The following is a 21,031-nucleotide window of genomic DNA, read 5'->3' on the forward strand; positions in this document are numbered from 1 at the left end:
ATAGTAGGAACTGCAGATGCTGGAGAATCTGAGATAACAAGGTGTAGAGCTGAATGAACACAGCAGGCCAAGCAGCATTAGAGGAGCAGGAAGGCTGACGTTTCGGGCCTAGACCCTCTGCTGCTTGGCCTGCTGTGTTCATCCAGCTCTACACCTTGTTATCTCAGATTCTCCAGCATCTGCAGTTCCTACTATCCAGATTCTGAGGACAGGTTTGCAATCTCACCGCTACCTTCTCAAGGGCAACTAGGGACAGGCAATAAATACCAGCTCAGCCAGTGATGCCAATGTCAAACAAGTATATATATAAAAAACATCTACTGGAGGTTAAATACATATGTATATATTTATATATATAACCATAGTTGTCATTTTTTCGACTCAATGTTCCACTTTAGATAATACTTACTTGTTACCAAGTTCCTTTTCTGTAACAATAATCTCCTTAACATGCCATTCCACAGCATTTTTTGAAGTAAATTTCCTTACATCTCGTGGACAGTGACCTACACAGATCGTTGCTATATCACCAACGTTCTTTGAAGAAAATTCAAATTTGTCCTTAGCACCTCTAAACATAAAAGAAATGCAACTTTTTAATACAATCAAATCAGTTATAAAGTTCTTCTAAATTAAAATAAACCCTAGAGTTACCATTATAATAATTTTCTCCATTGATATTTACTTTCTTGCTCCTACTAAGCCATACGAGGTGGACCAACTTTTATATTTCTCCCTGTAACTTCAGTTCATGTATTGTCTCCCATTCCAAAAGGCTTTCCCAAAATTGGGCCATTACTTAGTTCTCCCCATTTCCAGATACCCTCTGCACAATTAAGAACATAGAATCCCCACTGTAGATAGAACATAGAATCCCTACAATGTGGAAACAGGCCCTTCGGCCCAACAAGTCCACACTGACCTTGGTGCATCCCACCCAGACCCATCCCCCTATAACCCACCTAAGCTACATACCCCTGAACACGAGATACTAGGAACTGCAGATGCTGGAGAATCTGAGATAACAAGGTGTAGAGCTGGATGAACACAGCAGGCCAAGTTTTGGCCTGCTGTGTTCATCAAGCTCTACACGTTGTAATCTCACATCCCTGAACACTATGGGGCAATTTACCATGGCCAATCCACCTAACCTGCACATCTTTGGACTGTGGGAGGAAACCGGAGTACCCGGAGGAAACCCACGCAGACGCAGGGAGAATGTGCAAACTCCACACAGACAGTTGCCCGAGGCTGGAATTGTGCTGCCACCATGCTGCCTATGGTAAGAGCTCATCAAAATTCCAGTCTGCTGTCTGTTTTAACTTCTGAATTTGTTGTTCTTTTCAGACTCTGTTGTCTCTTGAGCTATAGGCTTTGTTTTCTTTGAAGGAAAGCTCTGCCTCAATTTCTATTGCCTTAAGGTATTGCTAACTCTACAATAAAACCCGAAAGAACTGCGGATGCTGTAAATCAGGAACAAAAACAAAGTTGCTGAAAAAGCCCAGCAGGTCTGGTGGCATCGTAAAGGAAAAAACAGAGTCAACGTTTCAGGTCCAGTGACTTTGTTTTTGTTATTGTTAACTCTACCTCAGGAATTTTCTTTTCTTGGAGGAGTTTTCCAGTGTGAATTCTTTGGATTTTCCTTTCTTCCCTTCAAACATAACCCAGACATTTTCCTTAGTCTCAGCATCATCCCCCTCACCAGTCACAGTGAGGATTTCATAGCCTATTGAAGGAAAGAAAATTACGAATGATTTTATGATCGCGTGTACTCCACAGTGAGAAATAAAGTGAAATACAGTGAAAAGCTTTCATTCATCACCACAAAAGAGTGTAATTTTGATAGTTAAAGAATGAGAGAAAAATGAAAAGATATAATTTTAAAAGAAGTCCACTAATGTTCGTTATGTGACATATACCAGTTCAAACATTCCTCTCAGCAGCCACTTAATGTCTTTGAGTTCTATAACACTGCATCTCTTTGCAGCTTTAACTGTGAGGAAATTCTGCTGTGTTGGAAAGTTACAGAAGATTTCCTTTTGAAATCAATTAGAATAAAAACTGTTCTGGCAGTGCAGTCAACAGTACAGTACCTCTACAGTAACCCCAGTTTTAAAACTGAAAAGACAATTGTAGGAATAGGAAACGAACACACAAAGTGCTCGAGAACTTGGCAGCATCTGTGGAAGGAAACACAAAGTAAACATTTCAAATCTGGTATGACACTTCAGAACTGAAAGGGGTTGGAAAATGGTGGCTTTTATACTTTTGACAGAAGCAGAGGAGCAGCGAGAGGAACAATGTTGAGGCTCAATGCAAAAGGCAAAGTGCTTGCTAAACATGATGGAAGAGTTTTGGAAATTTAAAATGGGTGTAAATTAAGGTGTGCAAGGCAGGAAATAGGTTCTCTCTGCTAAGAGGAAAGTAAACAAGACAAAGCTGTGTCGACAAAAACAGAAGTTGCTGGAAAAGCTCAGCAGGTCTGGCAGCATCTGTGAAGAGAAATCAGAGTTAATGTCTCAGGGCTGGTGACCCTTCCTCAGGAAGCTGTAGGGAGTTGGGAATCACGGACAACATAAGAAAAACTGAGGTCAGAGGTCATACAGTCAGGCTTTGAAGTTGTGGAATTCAATACTGGGTCCTAAAGTATCTGAGCAAAAAATGAGGTGTTGTTCCTCAAACTTACACTATGCAGTCACCCAGTCTGCATCGGTCTCACCAGTGTAAAGGAAACTTCATTGTGAGCAGCAAGTACAGAAGACTGGATTGAAAGAAATACAAATAAACCACTGCTTCACCTGGAATATGCGTTTGGGCCTTGGACACTGAAGAGGGAGAAGGTTGATGGGTAAGTGATTTTATGCATCTTCTGCGATTTCACCGGATGGTGCCATGAGGGACTGAGGAAATTCTAGGATGATGAGCAGTAGACCAGTGAGTTAAGGAAAGAATGTTCCCTACAGAATCCTGACAGTGGGGGGGAGGGTAAGATGTGTTGGTGGTGGTAATCTGCTGGAGGCGGTGGAAATAGTGGAGGATAATCCTTTGAATGCTGGTGGGATGGAAAGTTAACACAAATAAGAATAGTATAAGTAATATAGAAACATAGAAATATGTTGCTTTGTATCTCATGGTGGGTATATCAGCATACCTTTACAAATATACCAACAAGGAACAACAATAGGCCAATAGGCCCTTCAAACCTGTTCCACCATTCAATAAGATCATGGCTGATCTGATTTTGCCCTCAACTCTACATTCCTGCCTATCCCTGATAATCTCACATGCCCTTGGTGATCAAGAATCTATCTATCTTTGCCTTAGAAATATTTAAGATTTTGCTTTAATTGCCTTTTGAGGGAAGGGATTCCAAAGACTCAAACCTCTAGGACAAAATACACTTTCCATATCTCTGTACTAAATTGGTTTAATTTTTTTAAAAACTATGCCTCCTAGTTCTAGATTCTCCCACAAAAGAACATCCTTTCAACATCCACCTGGTCAATTCCCCTCAGGATCTCAAATGTTTCAATGAAGTCATCTCTCCCTCTTCTGAACTCATACAGGCCTAATCTATGTAGCCTTTCCTCACAAGGCAATCAGCCATTTCAGGTTTAGTCTATTAAACCCTCTCTGAACTGCTTCCAACACATTAACATCCTTCCATAAGTATGGTGACAAGTATCGTGCACAGTACTTCAGTTGCGGTCTCATCAATGCCCTGTATTTGGAAGCACCACTTGCCTTGTCTTGCATTCAATTTCACTTGCAATAAAACATAACATTCTATTAGCTTTCCTGATTATTTGCTGTATCTGAATACTAACCTTATGCAATTCATGCACTAGAATATCCAGATCTCTCTGTATCTCAGAGCTCTGTAACATTTCACCATTTTGATAATATGCTCCTTTTTATATACTGTGTTTGACTGATCTATGGCCACTCACTTAACCTACTTATATCCCTTTGTGGGCTCCTCATGTCCTCTTCACAACTCACTTTCCTCCCTATCCCTGAGTCATCAGCAAATTTAGCTACCATACCATCATCCCTTCATCCATACCACTCAAGTCTAAAATATAAAATCTACAACCAGTTCACCACCAGAATGAGATAGTATTTGCTTAATACCTGGCTTTGAGAGGCATGTTAAACAAGCTCTTAAATATGCAATGTCTGTAACTCAAACCTACGTGTGCGGTCCGAAGGTTCCAAAATGTCATTATTGGCGCAGGGGAGTTCACGGATGATCTGCCCATCATCCTCACTTTTGGCAAGCCAGCGGTCACAGGGGAATCGGAACGTTTCCTCCATGGCTTCATCCTTTACTTCAACATACTCTAAGTGCCAGCCAGCTCCTGGTCCTGAAGGATGGAAATTAATAAAAGCTGCATTGGCTAATCAGTATATTCTTGCCCTGTCACTCTCATTCTTGGTGTGTAAACTCACATCTCAACATGTAAAACTTACATTTAATAAGACCTGTTTCTGGCAGAGAATGTGGAAGACCCTGAGGATATGGGATGGCACGGTGGCTCAGTGGTTAGCACTGCTGCCTCACAGCGCCAGGGATGTGTGCTCGATTCCACTCTCGGGTGACTGTCTGCGTGGAGTTTGCACATTATCCCCGTGTCTGTGTGGTCTTCCTCCGGGTGCTCCAGTTTCCTCTCACAGTCCAAAGATGTACAGGTTAGGTGGATTGGTCATGCTAAATACAGGGTTATTGGAGGGGGGGGGGTGTGGGTCCGGGTGGGATGCTCTTTGGAGAGTTGGTGTGGACTTGATGGGCCAAATGGCCTGCTTCCACATTGTGGGGATTCTATAATAAGGTTGGGAAAAGGAGAATCTTTGCTCAATCCCTAAGTTCTCTCCTCAGGTCAAGAGAAATTGTGCAGGGGAAATGGATCTATTTACATAAGTTTACAGAAAGATGGAAAATGATAAATTGGAATTATATATTGGAACAGTCCTTCTTTATTTTGATACAATACAATACACATTGGGCCAGTAGCAGTCTATATAATAAGCCTATACTTGTTAATCAGAAAATCACAGCTGCACAAAATTTGACATAATTCCAAAATGTAAAGACCAAAGTATATCTGAAAAGAAACATGGTTGCTACTTACTGCATGTGCAAGTTCTTAATGTCCATTGTGGACTATGAGAACTCAATAAAAGGAAGCAAAAGAAAAGCAGAGAATGTCTCTCCTCTGGGCTCTTCATGGCCATATGAACACTGTTAGTAGTCATGATGATTTGGGGTGGGGCGGTGATCAGAGTTTTATTAAGGATGCAAATCTAAATGGAGCTTACGAAGGCGGAAAATTGGTTTGGGAGACGGGGCCATTTAAACAGGGTAGAGAGATGGATAAAGTTCCTCATGGATCACGGTGACCTCTCCCAAGGCCCCTCCCCCTGAAACAGTGGCAGCGTGACTGAATAACCTGCCCCTGTATGCAAGGATAAATGTACGCAAATACACATTCCAGAACCACCAGCAATTATACAGCTCTGATGCCACTTGGTGATTCTGTTAGTGAAGGATTGTTAAACTCCAAAAATGAAAAAAAAAGCTTGCGTCGTGTTTAATGAGGTACAATGGTTTCAGCACCCTACAACACAGGGATGTGAGTGTCCAGCTTCACCCATTGGCAATTTTCACATTCTTAACGTTCAGGCAAAGGCACCCGAGTACAGCTCAGATTCCTTCTCATAATAACAGTTCAAGTGATTCTGGGCTGTAATTGTCTCCATTGAGTTACTGGCCCAGGACTGTCTTCAGTGATGTCTTGGATATCAAATGAAATCCCAAGATTGTCATGTAGGGAATAATAAATTTAAATTCAAAGATGAGTAAAGGCCATTCAGCCCACTGAAATTCTAACCTCTGATAACTCTCCCATTACTGCCCCCACTACATTTTGAAAGGCCTAATACCCACTTCAGGCAAAACATTAACCTTTGAATAAAGACTTCTTTTTTAGCTAACCCTCATAAAGTGACTTTTGATCGACATGATTTATTGAGGTAAGATTTCAAAGACTTATGCCACTGATTTGCTCTTTTTGCAACGGGAAATTTATGGGAAAATTGCACATGCTGAGACTCCAGTCAAGAATCAGAGTCAATGCACCACAATTATAAGTTGTCAGATTCATTTGATTTGTCAGATCAGGGTCTTAGAAAGTCTAATGATCCAGTTTGTTCCTGCTTTCCTGAGGTAAAGAGGAAGAATAAATACAAATTACTGAATAAAGGATAAAAATCAATGAAAAAGAAACTTATGAACATATTTTAGGCCATGTTCACAGCATTATACATACCCTTGTTGTCATGCCAAATTCGGACCTTAGACAGGTCACCCAGGCTTAACATATCTGTGAACTTAAAAATATCCGTGGATTTCCGCTCAAACTTGTTGGAATTATTAGACTGTTTCAGTGCCAGGGTGCCAGTGTCACCGTGCTCTCCGAAGATGATAAGGGATACATTGGCATCAGTTCCCGCCCCTGGTTTCAACAAATAATAATGCAATGTAAATACACCCTGTGCATTTAACTGAGCACATACAAGGCAGCCCCTTGCTGTGGGATAAGGACTATATTGGCTTTCACAACTGAGATATGTGTTTGCATGTATTTAACATTGTTACATAGGAATAGGAGGAGGCAGTTCAGTCCATTAAACTTGATCTGCCATTCTAGATCATAGCTGATTATCTCCTCCATGCCTTTTGCCTGTACTATCTCCATCGTTATAATCTTACTGCCATTAGTCTCCAGAAATGTATCAATTTTTGAATTCAACCTGCTCAATGTATTCACAGCTGTCTGGGGCAGACAATTTCAAAGATTCACCACCCTCCATCTAAAGAAATTCCTTCTTATCGCAGTCTTAAATGGCCTGTAACATTTGTTTGTAAACTAAGAAAAAGATAAGTAACCACCCTTGCATAAGGTTATGGCAATGCCAGAGCCATCACTCCAAATATCTGCAGTATTATTGTGCAAGGAAAAATAACAGGGTCCTTCAGCTCCTATCTGTCTATAAGAAGGAAATTTGGCACACAATCAGTCCCTGGATGTTAGCTGGATGTAAGATGTACACAATGTGCAGCAAAATGGAGAAAGGGGATACAGGCTTACTTAAACACATCTTCTTGATAATTCAGGTCAGCTACATTGCATGGGAAAGTCCAGGCAGCAACGGCAGAGGAGCAGTGGTGGGGATTTTTTAAAGGTCATTGCCTACATGATACAGGCAATGTCGTGTAAGGGCTTCAGGACTGGAGCAACTTTGCAATGATATCAAACAGCTGCATATCACTGCATATATATATATAGAATAGTCTGATCTGAGTTAGAACAATCTAGAAGAATAAACCATGTTATACCACATCACATTTTATTCAAGGTGAGAGACAGTCTGAACAGCAAATGGTCATGAACACATGAAGAAGATAGATTAGTCTTTACCTGATAAAACCGTTAAGATCAGAACCTAGTATATCAATGATTACCATGTGTAATAGTATCTGGTTTTAATGTATTAAAATAGGATGAGTATTTGGCTGTTCACACTGATCACGCCCCTCGTGATTTTACAAAGGTCATATAAGATCAGCCTCCGACATTCCAGCTATTCAGCCTCTCCCTATAGTTCAAACCCATATAGAGATACCTGGAACTGAGCTCAGGCTGGAATTTTATTGAAGAGTTCAGGTAATTTATATTTTGCATTGTAGATATTTCCAAGTGATATTCAGGTTATAATTTCTTTCCCAATATGAAAATATTGGATGGTCAATGGTGACTCTGAAATGTTGTGCATTGAGGCAGTGATTAATAACAGGCAGAAGACTATACTCTTACCAACCTGAAACGTCGCTGGTTTTTACAGTAATGATGTAGGTGGTATTCTCCATCATCACTTCATCGTCAATCACTGCCGCAAGCTCACAGATAGTTGATCTCTTGGTGCCCCGTGTTTTGGACAGCCAGTCATTGTAGGTAAATGTGGTCACTTCCTGGGTGGCCTGGTTCAGCATGATAATCTAAAAGAAGGAAAAGAATCAGTCCGTCCAGTGTGGGGAAAAAAAAATAAGGGCTCTCTTTCCTTTTTGTTTCCTTGAACATAATCATCACTTAATTCTGGACTCCCTTCTCAACTCTTCCAGAGCGAGTACCCACAATCTAATTCCCATTTCTCCAAGGAAGGTCAGCAATGGTCTTGTACACTGAGAAAAATGGAAACTGCATCTTTGGAATACTGCTGTCTTATAATTCCTAATTATTCCAGACTTTCCAACTATCACTCTTAATGGTGTTTTCTGCTCCATTGTGATTCTGTTTATATCTACATACACACAGCCACTACACTTTCCCAGATATGCCCAATTATCCACTTTCCAATATGATGCAGGATTCCATTGCTGGCCCCTTGATGCTAATCATTTAAAGGCATGCTAATTGGCCCACTTGTGTAGAAACTTGAGGCAGCTTTTGGAGGTAGGAGGAAAGGGCATTTCTGAAAGTTTTGTCTCAGGTTGTCTACCTGATGCACTCCTGCCTCAGATAGTAACTGCTGGAGATAGTAACAGAATGGCAAAAAGGAGGAGCATGATCACTTGTTGATGGTAGATGACGCCACTCTGCACCTGGTAGATGGCTACAGTGAGATCTCCTTTAGTTTCTTACCCCACCCAAGAGATTCACAGCAATGGCAGGCCATCCATCTGACAATGAGATTCCTTCTCCATAGTGATAGCCATGCAGCTGTAGCTACACTTACCTGTTAACAACTTGTAAATTCTTCAAAGGGATCTACAGTGTCCTACAGTGAGGAGCCCTACAGTATTCCTGATTGGTCTGGGATCTTAGTGCTCTCCTCCAGATGGTAGGCTAGACTGAGACATCATCAGACTGAGAACAATAAATGATACCGAAACCCAAGAATCTTCTAAGCTTTCAAACTCCTCCGAGCTATAATCTTTTCCAATCATAAATCCAACATATTTCTTCCCATCTAACTTTGGATTATATTTGATGTTCCACTATTTCTCCTTCCCACGATGAAAGAAAATTTTTCAGTCAAGTCTCTCACCACATTATTTGGCCTTGCCAACGCCTTGTTTGCCTTTGAAATCTCCTAAAAATTCTTGATGCCCAAGATCAGGCTTAGCAGAAATACACTTCTTGCTTCACTGGCCTGCCTCACTGCCTAGGCTTGTGCAGGGGAACTAGTCCTCTTCACAATGTTCAGGATGCTCAGCACTGCACCACAACCTTAACTTAGGAAAGAAGTTCATTTTTCTAAATGGAGAGCAAGTTTGACCTCTTGTTGCAATACAATTTGAGAAAGACTGACTGTCTGATGATGTCCTGTCCAAGTCAAAATTATTTACTAATCACTCACTATCAGCAGGCTGCATGCAATCCTTCCCCTATTTTATTTGCATAGGTCTTCACTCTCTGCGTTTGCTGAATGAACAGGAGTTGAGATTTCCATACATAATCCAATATGCTCAAACTGCAGTCACTGCCATGACTGAGACCAAATACTTCAGATCAAAGAGGATCAAACACAGATTTTCATAACCCACGATGAAGCCTTCATTGTTTAGGAAGAATTATGATAAATTTCAAGTATTACATGAAATAGTACTCATCCTTGTCACATTCAATCACATGAAGTAATGATATCATCAGGCATCAAGCCATTCTACACTCAGCAAACCAACTTTTAAGTCTACAAACCTCTGAGCTCAAAACAGCCATCATCAAAAGTATCCCTTGATGCGTTCCTTCCTCCAGTATTATTTGATTGCTACTCTTCCAAGAACGTCAAGTACACAGTCCATGGAATCAAAGCCAAAAATTCTCTGTTCAACTCCATTCAGCCTTGGTAAAAATCAACAAAGACGTGTGACTGTGACCACGTTACAATTCAAGGAGCATAGGACCAGGAGGAGGCCAGTCAACCCTTCAAATTCCTTTTCTCATCCATTTGAAAATTGATAATCATGATGTTAACCCCACCGACATGCTTTGGTAACATTAATACTTCTGTCCAACTAAAATCTACCAACCTGTATTGAAAATTTCAATTGACCTCAGCATTTTTTTTCAGGGGAGAGTTCTAGATCTTTACTACAGTTTGGGCAAGGAAGTGTTTCCTGACGTTAGCCCTGAATGGCCTCAACTTAATATTATGTTTACATCTTCTTGCTCTGAACTTGAGGAAATAATCTCCCTCTACTTCCCCTACTAACTCACAGCACGATCCCAATTTCTCACTGATGTTGAGTCCTCAGTATCACCTTATCCAGGAACCAGTCGGGACGATATCCTTTAGTATCAGTGCGAATCCTTATTTTCCGGAGAGGAGCAATATCTGCAATCACCATGGAGAAGGTATCCTCTTGGCCTCTTTCGAATCTGGAAGATAAATGCATCATGGAACAAGAAGCAACACAAATGGCAGGAAGAATTAATAACCACAGTGACATGAGGTTTTGAATTTGGTGAGAAGAGAATCATTCATTTCAAAGTGGCACAAGAATGTCTCCCAAGATCAGGAGATGAATGCTCCTGGCTAAAATCCAGTGGGATAGCCATTGAAAAGACGGGGAAATGGAGTGACTGGGCCTGCTGGTGCCTCTGTACTCATTAGAATATGGAATCAACTTTATTGAAAGAAACAAAAGTCTTAGGGGACTTGACAGTTAATTAGTAAAGTTACGTCACATGGGATTCAGAGTGAGCTTGCTAATTGGATACATAATTGGCTTAATGGCAGGAGACAGAGAGTAATGGTGGAGGGTTGTTTTCGGACAGGAGGCCTGTGACCAGCGGTGTACCATAGGAATCAGTTCTGGGCCCACTTTTGCATGTCATTTATTATAAATGATTTGGATGAGAATACAGGAGCCATGGTTAGTAAGTTTGCAGATGACACCAAAATTGGTGGCACTGTAGACAGTGAAGAAGGTTTTCTAAAATCACAAAGGGATCTTGATCAAATGGGTCAATAGGCTGAGAAATAGCAGATGGAGTTCACTCTGGATAAATACGAGGTGTTGCATTTTGGTACAACAAACAGGGTAAGACTTATACAATTAATGGTAGGGACTGGGGTGGTGTTGTAGAGCAGAGGGACCTAGGGGTTCAGGTGCATAATTCTTTTAAGGTTGTGTCACATATAGACAGGGTGGTTAAAAAGGTGATGAGTACACTTGCCTTCATTGCTCAGTCCTTTGGGTACAGGAGTTGGGAAGTCATATTGAGGTTGTATGGGACATTGGTGTGGCTTCTTCTGGAATACTGCGTCCAGTTCTGGTTGCCCAATTATAGGAAGGATATTATTAAGCTGGAGAGAATTCAGAAGAGATTTACAAGGAAGTTACCAGTATGGAAATTTGTGTTAAAGAAAACGGCTGGAAAAGGGGATTTATTTCACTGGAGTGTAGGAGGTTGACAGGTGACCTGATAGAAGTTTATAAAATCATGAGGGTTTATGGTAGTTGTCACTTTCCTAGGATGGGAGATTTCAAGACTAGGGGGCACATTTTAAGGTAAGAGGAGAGAGATTTAAAAAAGATGAGGGGCAAATATTTTACACAAGAGGGTGGTTCGCGTGTGGAATGAACTTCCTGAGGAAGTGGTGAATGTGGACACAATTACAACGTTTAAAAGACATATGGATAAGTACATGAATAGGAAACGTTTGGAGAGAAATGGGCCAGGAGCAGGCAGCTGGGACTAGTTTAGTTTGGGATTATGTTCAGCATAGGCTGGTTGGGCCGAAGGGTCTATATGATTCTATGACTGTATGACAGGATTAGTGAAGAAAGGTTGTTCCTTGTGGAACAGTCTAGGACCAGTAGGCATAATCTCAAAGTAAGAGGTCACCCATTTAAGACTGAGATGAGGAGGAATTTCTTCTCTCAGAGTGTTGTGAATCTGTGGAATTCTTTAGTGCAGAGGACTGTTGAGGCTAGATCATTAAGTGTATTTGAAGCTGAGAGAGACAGATTTTTAATCATTGAGGGAATCCAGGGTTATGTGGCCAAGGTATGAAAGTTCAGTTGAAGATTATCAGATCAGTCATGATCTCATTGAATTGCAGAGCAGACTCAATGGGTTAAATGTTCTATGTCTGCTCACTTCACTAATGGTCTCATGGTCCCTGCCCTGATCACTGTGTTGCCCTTTCCTCTCCTGCTGAGATCGCTACTGACTTCCCCTTCCCCAGTGACCATATGTAGAACTTGGGGAGTCATGAGGGAGGGTACAGCACAGCCTCCCATTCCATTTCCCTGTCCTTCCTGCTATTTTAAATTCCTGAAAATCCAATATCTTTTTTTTATTGTCACATGTGCCCCAAAGTAGGAGTACAGTGAAAAGCTTTCACAATGTCTGCCTTCTTATGGCGACATCTTAGGTATAAGTACCTAGGTACAGTTCTTGGATACAGCAAAGGGATAAAGGTAGTTACTTAATTACATAGTTTAAAATAAGTTAAAAATAGGAATACATTAAGGGATATATTAAAGGGTTAACATTACAGTGTTCTAAGGTAAGGATTGTCCCCTCACACCAGTTTCTGTCCAGGACAGTTGTGATAGACTGGGATCTAAATTGGATGGACCAGTCAACGTCAATCTAGGCATTGCAAAAGACAGCTGCAAATCAAGCCGTCAACTTTCCAAAATTCTCCTTAACAACATCGAGGGCTGGGAAAACTGTCATAGACAAGTCAAGCAACAGCCTGAAGTAATCATACTCACAAAATCATACCATTCAATATCCCAGACAACCATCCCTGGCTACATCCTGACCTATTGGCAGGACAGACATGAGAAAGATGGTGGCACAGTGACATTTGGGAGACAGTTGGCCAGGGGAATCCTCAACATCATGGCATCAGGTGAAACTTGGCAAGGAACATTCTGCTGATTACCAGCTACTGCCCCCATCCTTTTACTGATGAAACAGTACTCGTCCGTGTTGAATACTTACAGGTAGGTCCAAAGAAGACCACTTCTCAGATACAGAATTCTGCACTGTCTTATTCAATCTTTCATGGGATGTAGATGTAGCTGGAAAGACCAATATTTTGTTGCCCTTCTCTAATTGCCACCAAACAAAATGGCTGGCTAAGCCAATCAGAGGGCAGTTAAAAATCAATCACATTTCTGCGGGTCTGGAGTCACATGAAAGCCAAACCAAGTGAGGATGTCAGTTTCCTTCCTTAAAGGGCATAGTGAACCAGACGGTTTTAACTATTTATGATGGTTGCATCATCATAGTTACTGAGATGAGCTTTCAATTCAATTGCTGGGCATTATTACTTGGAGTTTAAATTAGGTGGCATAGTGAGCTGCAGTTTCCTACTTCCAGTTTCAAACTCAAAACGCTCATTCAAGCCCAAATATTATTTTTAAATTACAAAGCAAGTGGCAAATAGCTCTTAAAGCACAGCTTTATTTCTGTTATTGGAAAAAGTAGTTTATAAGTAAAGGCTTTGAAGACACTACCAGTACTGAAAATGAGGTGAATCAGTCCTAATGCTTACATGATACAAACTAGGATATTGAAGACTACTGTCTGTAAGAATCATAGATGGATCAAATCTTGGCGTTTGGAATCATATTGAAGTTTAAAACCCACCTGTCTCCATTTTTATCAAGTAACATCTCCTCTGTGCTTCCATTGGCTCCAAAGACAGACATGTAAATGTTGGCATCTGTCCCACCATTTTGGACGTCACCAGTAACCACAGTTATTTCATAAGAGATCTGTTCAACAGCCATATTTGGTGTTAACTTAATACTAATGGCAGGCACAACCAGAGAATTGAATTATTATTTCATCATTACAAATTCAATTTGTATTTATCTCTCTTCTCTGTGATCCATTTCATCACTACAACTCTGATTCCCACTTTCCATCTTGTTTATTGTTTACCATTTCATTACTGATTCACTATTCCAGTCCACTTTCATATTCCTTCTTTTGTATAGATTCTATTTCTGTGCGCCTTTCATTTTTATCTCTAAACCCATTTCTTACTTATTTTTAATCATCTCCAATGTCCAAACTGATCACATTTCCTTTTCTTCATTCAAACCCTTCTGATTATGCTAGATTATATATTTTGGACGCATTACGGAAAAATATGAAGTAATTCTTACCTTATGTCCAATCTGGACAGCTTCTGCATCGAGGATGTTGAACACCCGTGCTGTCAGTCCATCACCCCGGTCTTTGGCAAGCCAGCATTTGCAATGAAAGACATACATGACACCTTTAGTAGGCACTGAGATTTCCAGCTCCTCCACTAACCAGCAACTCTCTGGAGTGGCACCATCGTGACCCAACTGTTCAGGGAGAATAAACCACAATCAGAGGACAACACAATATTGGAAATGTGAAAGGGCCAAAAGATGATTTGCATTTTGTTACAGGCAATGAAGTAATTTTGTAGCAAAAAATTGCTGGAAATACTCAACCGGTCAAGCAACACCTGTGGAGAGAGAAACAAAATTGACATTATCTGGTCAATGACCTTTCATCTCAAGTTCTTTGCTTCTCTGTCTGTGTGGCACGCTGAGGGTTTCCATTGTTTTCTGATTTCCAGCTTTCATGATATTTTGCTTAACTACTTTTAAAGTTTTGTCACTGTTGTAGTGTGGGATAGCCAATTTGTGGACAGCAAACTGCAGCATGTGACCAGTAGCACAACTTTATTTTCTGTTAATAGTTTCACAGAATCTTATGTGTCTACATGAGAGGGAGGATTGTTTTGATATCTCATGTGAAAGATGTGAACACACCCTCAGCACTTCACTGGAAGGTTAGCCTAGATTTAGCCTTCATGTCTCTGTTGTGGAGTTCGATTCCATATCCTTCTGTGAGAGCTTATGTAAACTGAGCCTATATTCTAAGCACTGAGCACTGCATCCCAAACTTGCTGAAACTTGGTGGCTAATGTGCATGCGATGAATGGTCACTTGATGTGGTACCACACCAGAATCATAGAAACATATAGTTCAGAAGAGGCCATTCTGCCTTTGAATCTGTACTATAACATACTACTGAAAATAGTACAAAAATATACTCCTACCTATACTAGTCCCGCTTTTCTGTACTAGGCCCACTGCTTTGAATGCTATGACACTTCAAGTACTCATCCATGTACATTTTTAAAAGTTGTGAGGTTCCTCTGCTCAACTATCCTCCTAGGCAGTACATTTCAGACCCTCCACCACCCTCTGGGTGAAAATTCTTTTACATCAAATACCCTCTAAACCTCCTGTCTTTCACTTTAAAATTATGTCCCCTCATTAATGACCCTTCAACCAAGGGGAACAGCTGCTTTCTATTCACCCTGTCCCTCATAATCTTACACACTCTATTAGTTACCCCCTCAACCTTCTCTGCTTCAAAGAAAACAACACAAGTTTATCCAACCTCTCTTCATCGCTGAAATGCTCCATCCCAAGCAACATTTAGGTAAATCTTCTTTGCGCCCTCTCCAGTCACATCCTTCCAATAGTGTAAGCAAAGTCCTGTACAGCTCCAACATGGCCTCCCCTACTTTTATAATCTATGCCTTGACTGATAAAGGCAGGTATGTATCCTGTATGCCTTCTTTATCACCCATATTAACCTGTCCCACCACCTTCAGGGATCTGTAGACAAGCACCTGAATCGCTCTGTTCCTCTGAGTTTCCGAGTGTCCAGCCATTCACTGAGTATTCCCTTGTCTTGTTCCTTCTTCCAAGGTGCACCACCTTACATTTATCAGGGTTAAATTCCATCTGTCACTGATTTGACAACCTGACCAAAAGGCTGCTACTAAAGGCAGCTGATCTCCACTTAACAGCACGGTTATGATTGTACTCTGGATCAAAGGGTTACAAACTGGAACATTTCATTAAAAATTATAAAGTATAAAATTTGTTCCCTATCTCTTGTTGGTAAATATTTGTAAATTTATGACCAGATCCAGAAACTCATTAGAGCAGTTTCCAGTGTTAACAGGAACATTGTAGTTGCTGGACAGAATCAATACTTTAGGATTTTATCTGAGCTCACCTCAATTTTCTTAATCTCGCCAACGTCCAACCCCATCACCTGAAACTTTTCCATGGATCCTGGAAGAAATGCATTTTTGCCTTCAGGAAGCTCCAGCCACATTCGTGAAGTGTGAATCTTCATGGGTCCCATGATAATGATATATACACGGCTATTGGTACCAGCATCTCTTTCCTGGCCTGTGGTAATTGTTACGTGGTAAGGAATGTCTGTTAACAGATGAAAGTCAAGAAAATGTGTTACTTCATTATCTCATGATCAGTTCAATGTCAATTTCTCCTTTGATTTGTTCACAAATCTCTTCAACAATGGTTGCAGTATGAGCTGGAGTTGTAAATCTGTCCATGTAAACCTGCCAGCTGTAGGTTCCCATTCCCAAGTTGCTGATAAATAGAACTGCAAACCAAATCAACAATTTTCTCCATTCTTTCTGCATGCTTTTTATGTTCCCATCCATTGTTCAATCTTTAGTGTGTTGCTGCTTCAATTTATAGAGTCCAGGGTCAGAATTGCATGGCGCCCCACAGTCATGTATGAGGGGAGTGTCTACCTGCTGCTTATCCAAACACCATGACCTGTCTAACTCTGGGTAGGTTGGAGAGGCGCTGGAGGCATTGCGTGGATTATCTATCCTTGGGTCTATTGGGATTCTAAAAGACCAATTCATGGCCATTCAGTGCCCTATCCAGTCCCTGCTACAATAATACTAGCTGCAGGGAAGAGCCAATGCCAAGGAGGGCCCCCATGAATTTTAGCGTGGGGTGTGGATCCTGGACTTACCTTCAGTCTGGCCCCCCTTAACTCCTCTTTTTCATGGACTGGCTGAAGTCCTAGCTGTGGCCACTGTTCCACTCTGGTGCTGTTGGTTCCATAGAGTGTCTGGCCATCTGATTACTTGGCAACTCACTAAGGTGGGCCAGCCTCTCCAGATGGGGGCAAGAGCCTGACTCTGAGCTAGTTAAGGCTTGCTCAATGTTAAGTGGCTGCAGGGCAGTCAGTACCAGCGGGAATGCATTCTGAACTGACCCTTCGGGTGGCAGTGCAGGAAACATGGCCATTGAAGAATCTTGCCAAAAATACATTATGACTCACAAAAATGCATTCAGCACATTGAGTCCATCCTATCTCTTTATAGAGGAATCCAATCTGTTCCATTTCCCCACACTATCCCCACAGGCCTGCCAAGTGCCCATTCAACTTGATTTTGAAATAATTGATTGTATTTGCCTCCACACTCCATATAGACCATAAGTTCACCACATAGGCCACTGATAGTGCAAAAATGTTCTTCATCACACCTCTCCTCACCTCGTGTCACCTACCCAAAACCTTAAATCTTGTCACATCAGCTTATGTCAGCAGCTTTTCTTTACCTAACTCTGTCTAACCCTGTCATAAATTTGTGCATCTCCCTTCAGCCTTCTTTGCCCCAAGGAGAACAGCTAACCTGGTAGCTAAAATCCCTCATCCCTGGCACCATTCTAGTTAATCTACTCTGCACTATCAGAAGGACTCACATCCTTCAATAAATGCAGTGACCAGAACTAGGTGTAATAGAGTTGGGACCTAACCAGAGCTTGATGAAGCTCTGAATATCTTTGTTGGTTTGTACTCAATACCTCTATGAAGCTCAACATCCCTTATGTTTCACTAATTACTCCATCAAATGTCCTGTCAATGCAAATTAACCCTCAGGTCCCCATTTCCCTACATCTTGTGTTTCAGCGTATGTTTTCTGCATTTCTCTCCTTTAGTTTCTTAATTTTAAATTTCTCAGCCTGTTTCTCCACTAACTTCCAACCCTTAAGTGTGTTTTTCTCTAAATTTAATATCAGTGATTCTTCCTTTATAGGATCTCACAGGAGAACAATTAGCTCAGTGTGTCTATGCTATTTTTGAAAGATTTATGCAAATCCATTGCCCTTTCTATGCTTAGCCTCCAGTTTTTCTTTCTTTCTCATCTTTCTCCCAATATTACTCACTGACTTCACCCATTATCTTTCAGCCTTTATCCTCTTAAGGTCTTTCCCTTCATATCACACCCTTCAATCTGTTTTCCCTGCATCACTCATCTTTATGTTTCTCCCTCTAACTCAGATCCTTGTGTTTCACTCTCAATATGCTTCTCCCTCTGTCTAATTCTTCATTGCCTCTCTGTCATCTTTAAACTTCCACATATCTTTTATTGAGTATTTTGCCTATATTTTCTCTCCTTTAACTTCTCATCTTAAATTTCTCATCTTTAAGTATTACTTCCCCCACCTCTCGACCTTCAATTTCACCCTCCTCACATCTCCACTTGTTCAGTGTGTCCTTCCCTCCATCTCACAATTTTCAGGGTATTCCTCCCCCATGTCTTAGCCTTCAGTGTAGTTACTGGTGTATTGAATAAACATATCAGCCAATTTACACACACCAAAATCCCACAAAAAACAATGTGATAATGAATGGATAATCTGTTATTCTAATGTTGATAGCTGTGAATATTCTAAAAATCTTGCTGCATCTGCTCCAAACCTTTAAATCCTCCCTGAAGTGTGCCACTCAGAATTGGACACATACTTTGCTTGGACTATACTTTATATAGATTTAACATAATCTTCAGGCTTTGACTTGATGCCTGTACTTTTAAGTACAAACACCTTAGATCTTATGCTCCTTCTAAAAGTGCACCATTTTCTCATTCTAAAATGCAACACTTCGCTCTTTGCTGCATTGAATCTCATCTGCCATGTGTTAGGCCACTCCAACATGAAGTATGTTGTTGTCTTTTACTACATTTTCAATATCGTTTCTTCCACAAATTGTGAGTATGTGCCCTGTACCCCCAAGCCCAAGCAACTGATATTTATCAAAAGCAGCAGTGGTTTGAGCCTTGCAGAACACCACAGTACGTCTCCCTTCTAACAGAAAAATCATCCACCACAACTGTTTTCTATCCCTTAGTCACTTTTGTATCGTTGTATTATTCTATGATCCATTTTATTTTATGATTTGCAATTTTGCTAATGAGCCTAACTTGTAGCACCTTGTGGAAACATGTTAATATTTAGTGATTTCTGGTGCCAAGTATGTATTCGGGAAGGACTGTGTTAATGTGCTTCTCCTCTGGGATGGAGAAATAACTACATTTCAAGTAGCAGGCAATAATAAAAATTGTAAAGAGGAAAGGCAAAGCATCCTTTATGAGACAGCTTTTAACAATGATTCTTGCAGAAAGCTCTGTGATGTATCATTGATTTTGCTAAATGGACAGAAGGCTAACTTTATTTCTGTCATGTGTTTAAAGTCTTTTCAGAAAGCTAATTATATTTTTTTTAATAAGCATGGGCAAAATAAAGTTGAATATATTCTTACTAGGTCCTTCCTCAACTGTGTCTTCAATAATGCTTTTCCGTTTACCCTTCTTGGTTAGAGCACTATTGTTGATGTTTCGGACACTCAACGAGGAACCATGTAAGCTTTTAGCAGAACTGTAAATACTTGATCGATCTCCCTCATAACCCTATAAGGATAAATCGAAAAGATCATCCAAGGTGAAATGACATTCACTCCAATGCTTTACGTCTAACATCATCACTGTTCTAAATCCCTCACCTCAATTTCCCATATCGTCCCAACCCTCAGCTTTTTCCACAAGCCAATTTCACTCCCCTGTTTTGTTCCCCTCATGTTCACCATAATTGATGCTTTTGAACTCTTGCTCACAGACGGATGTGGAAATTTCCCATCAAGGGGTCTACGTTTGAGAACATGAGAAGTGATCCCACTATCATGTCTCAATATTGTTATCAAAAGAGTCCAATCACCAGTCTATTGAAATGCAGTGACAAAGGGTCCACTGCTTTTTGTCATATATATAAATTTGGATGTGAAAATAGGAAGTGTGGTTAGTAAGTTTGCAGATGACACCAAAATTGGAGGTGTAGTGTATAGCAAAGAAGGTTACCTTAGAGTACAACAGGATCCTGATCAGATGGGCCGATGGGCTGAGGAGTGGAAAGCAAATCCAGGCAGGACTTAATGCGATTAAATGAAAGTGCACTTACATTTGCATTTACAAATGTAAATACACTTAATGGTAAGGCCCTGGGGAGTGTTGCTAAACAAAGAGACTTTGGAGTGCAGGTTTATAGTTCCTTGAAAGTGGAGTCGCAGATAGATAGGACAGTAAGAAGGAGTTTGGTATGCTTGCCTTTATTGGTCAGTGCATTGAGTACAAGAATTGGGAGGTCATGTTGCAGCTATACAGGACATTAGTTAGGCCACTTTTGGAATACTGTGTTCAGTGCTGGTCTCCCTGCTGTAGTAAGGATGTTGTGAAACTTGAAAGGGTTCAGAAAAGAGTTACAAGGATATTATCAGGGTTGGAGGGTTTGAGCTATAGGGAGAGGCTGAATAGGCTGGGCCTATTTTCCCTGGAGTGTCAGAGGCTGAGGGGTGACCTTATAGAGGTTTATAAAAGCATGGGGGGCATGGATAGGGTGAATAGACAAGGTCTTTTCTCTGAGGTGGGGGAGTCCAAAAGTAGAGGGCATAGGTTTAAGGTGAAAGGGGTAAGATTTAAAAGGGACCTAAGGGGCAATTTTTTCATGCAGAGGGTGGTGAGTCTATGGAATGAGTTGCTAGAGGAAGTGGTGGAGGCTGGTACAATTACAATATTTAAAAGGCATCTGAATGGGTATATGAATAGGAAGGGTTTAGAAGGATATGACCCAAATGCTGGCAAATGGGACTAGATTAATTTAGGATGTTGGTCAGTATGGACGAGTTGCACTGAAGGGTCTGTTTCCCTGCTATACAGCCCTATGACTCTATGACTGTATGACTGAGAGACACCAGTAATATTTTCCAGATAGTAGGAACTGCAGATGCTGGAAAATCTGAGACAACAAGGTGCAGAGCTGGATGAACACAGCAGGCCA

General features: G+C 40.9%; 1 protein-coding gene across 1 annotated transcript in view; it reads right to left on the bottom strand.

Annotated features, from left to right (window-relative positions):
* The window catches only part of loxhd1a (lipoxygenase homology PLAT domains 1a), a 131,150-nt gene that overhangs the window by 3,978 nt on the left and 106,141 nt on the right, over positions 1-21,031 (bottom strand). Inside the window, exons 30-39 of the mRNA XM_048603627.1 lie at positions 19,464-19,611; positions 16,107-16,315; positions 14,201-14,386; positions 13,677-13,804; positions 10,325-10,442; positions 7,882-8,059; positions 6,330-6,515; positions 4,197-4,367; positions 1,588-1,726; positions 410-571 (exon numbers count right to left, since the gene is read on the bottom strand). Of these exons, the coding sequence (XP_048459584.1) occupies positions 410-571; positions 1,588-1,726; positions 4,197-4,367; positions 6,330-6,515; positions 7,882-8,059; positions 10,325-10,442; positions 13,677-13,804; positions 14,201-14,386; positions 16,107-16,315; positions 19,464-19,611 (1,625 nt within the window). The remainder of the gene's footprint in view (positions 1-409; positions 572-1,587; positions 1,727-4,196; positions 4,368-6,329; positions 6,516-7,881; positions 8,060-10,324; positions 10,443-13,676; positions 13,805-14,200; positions 14,387-16,106; positions 16,316-19,463; positions 19,612-21,031) is intronic.

This window comes from Rhincodon typus, chromosome 1, assembly GCF_021869965.1.
Source record: "Rhincodon typus isolate 14 chromosome 1, sRhiTyp1.1, whole genome shotgun sequence".
NCBI classification, from domain to species: Eukaryota; Metazoa; Chordata; class Chondrichthyes; order Orectolobiformes; family Rhincodontidae; genus Rhincodon; species Rhincodon typus.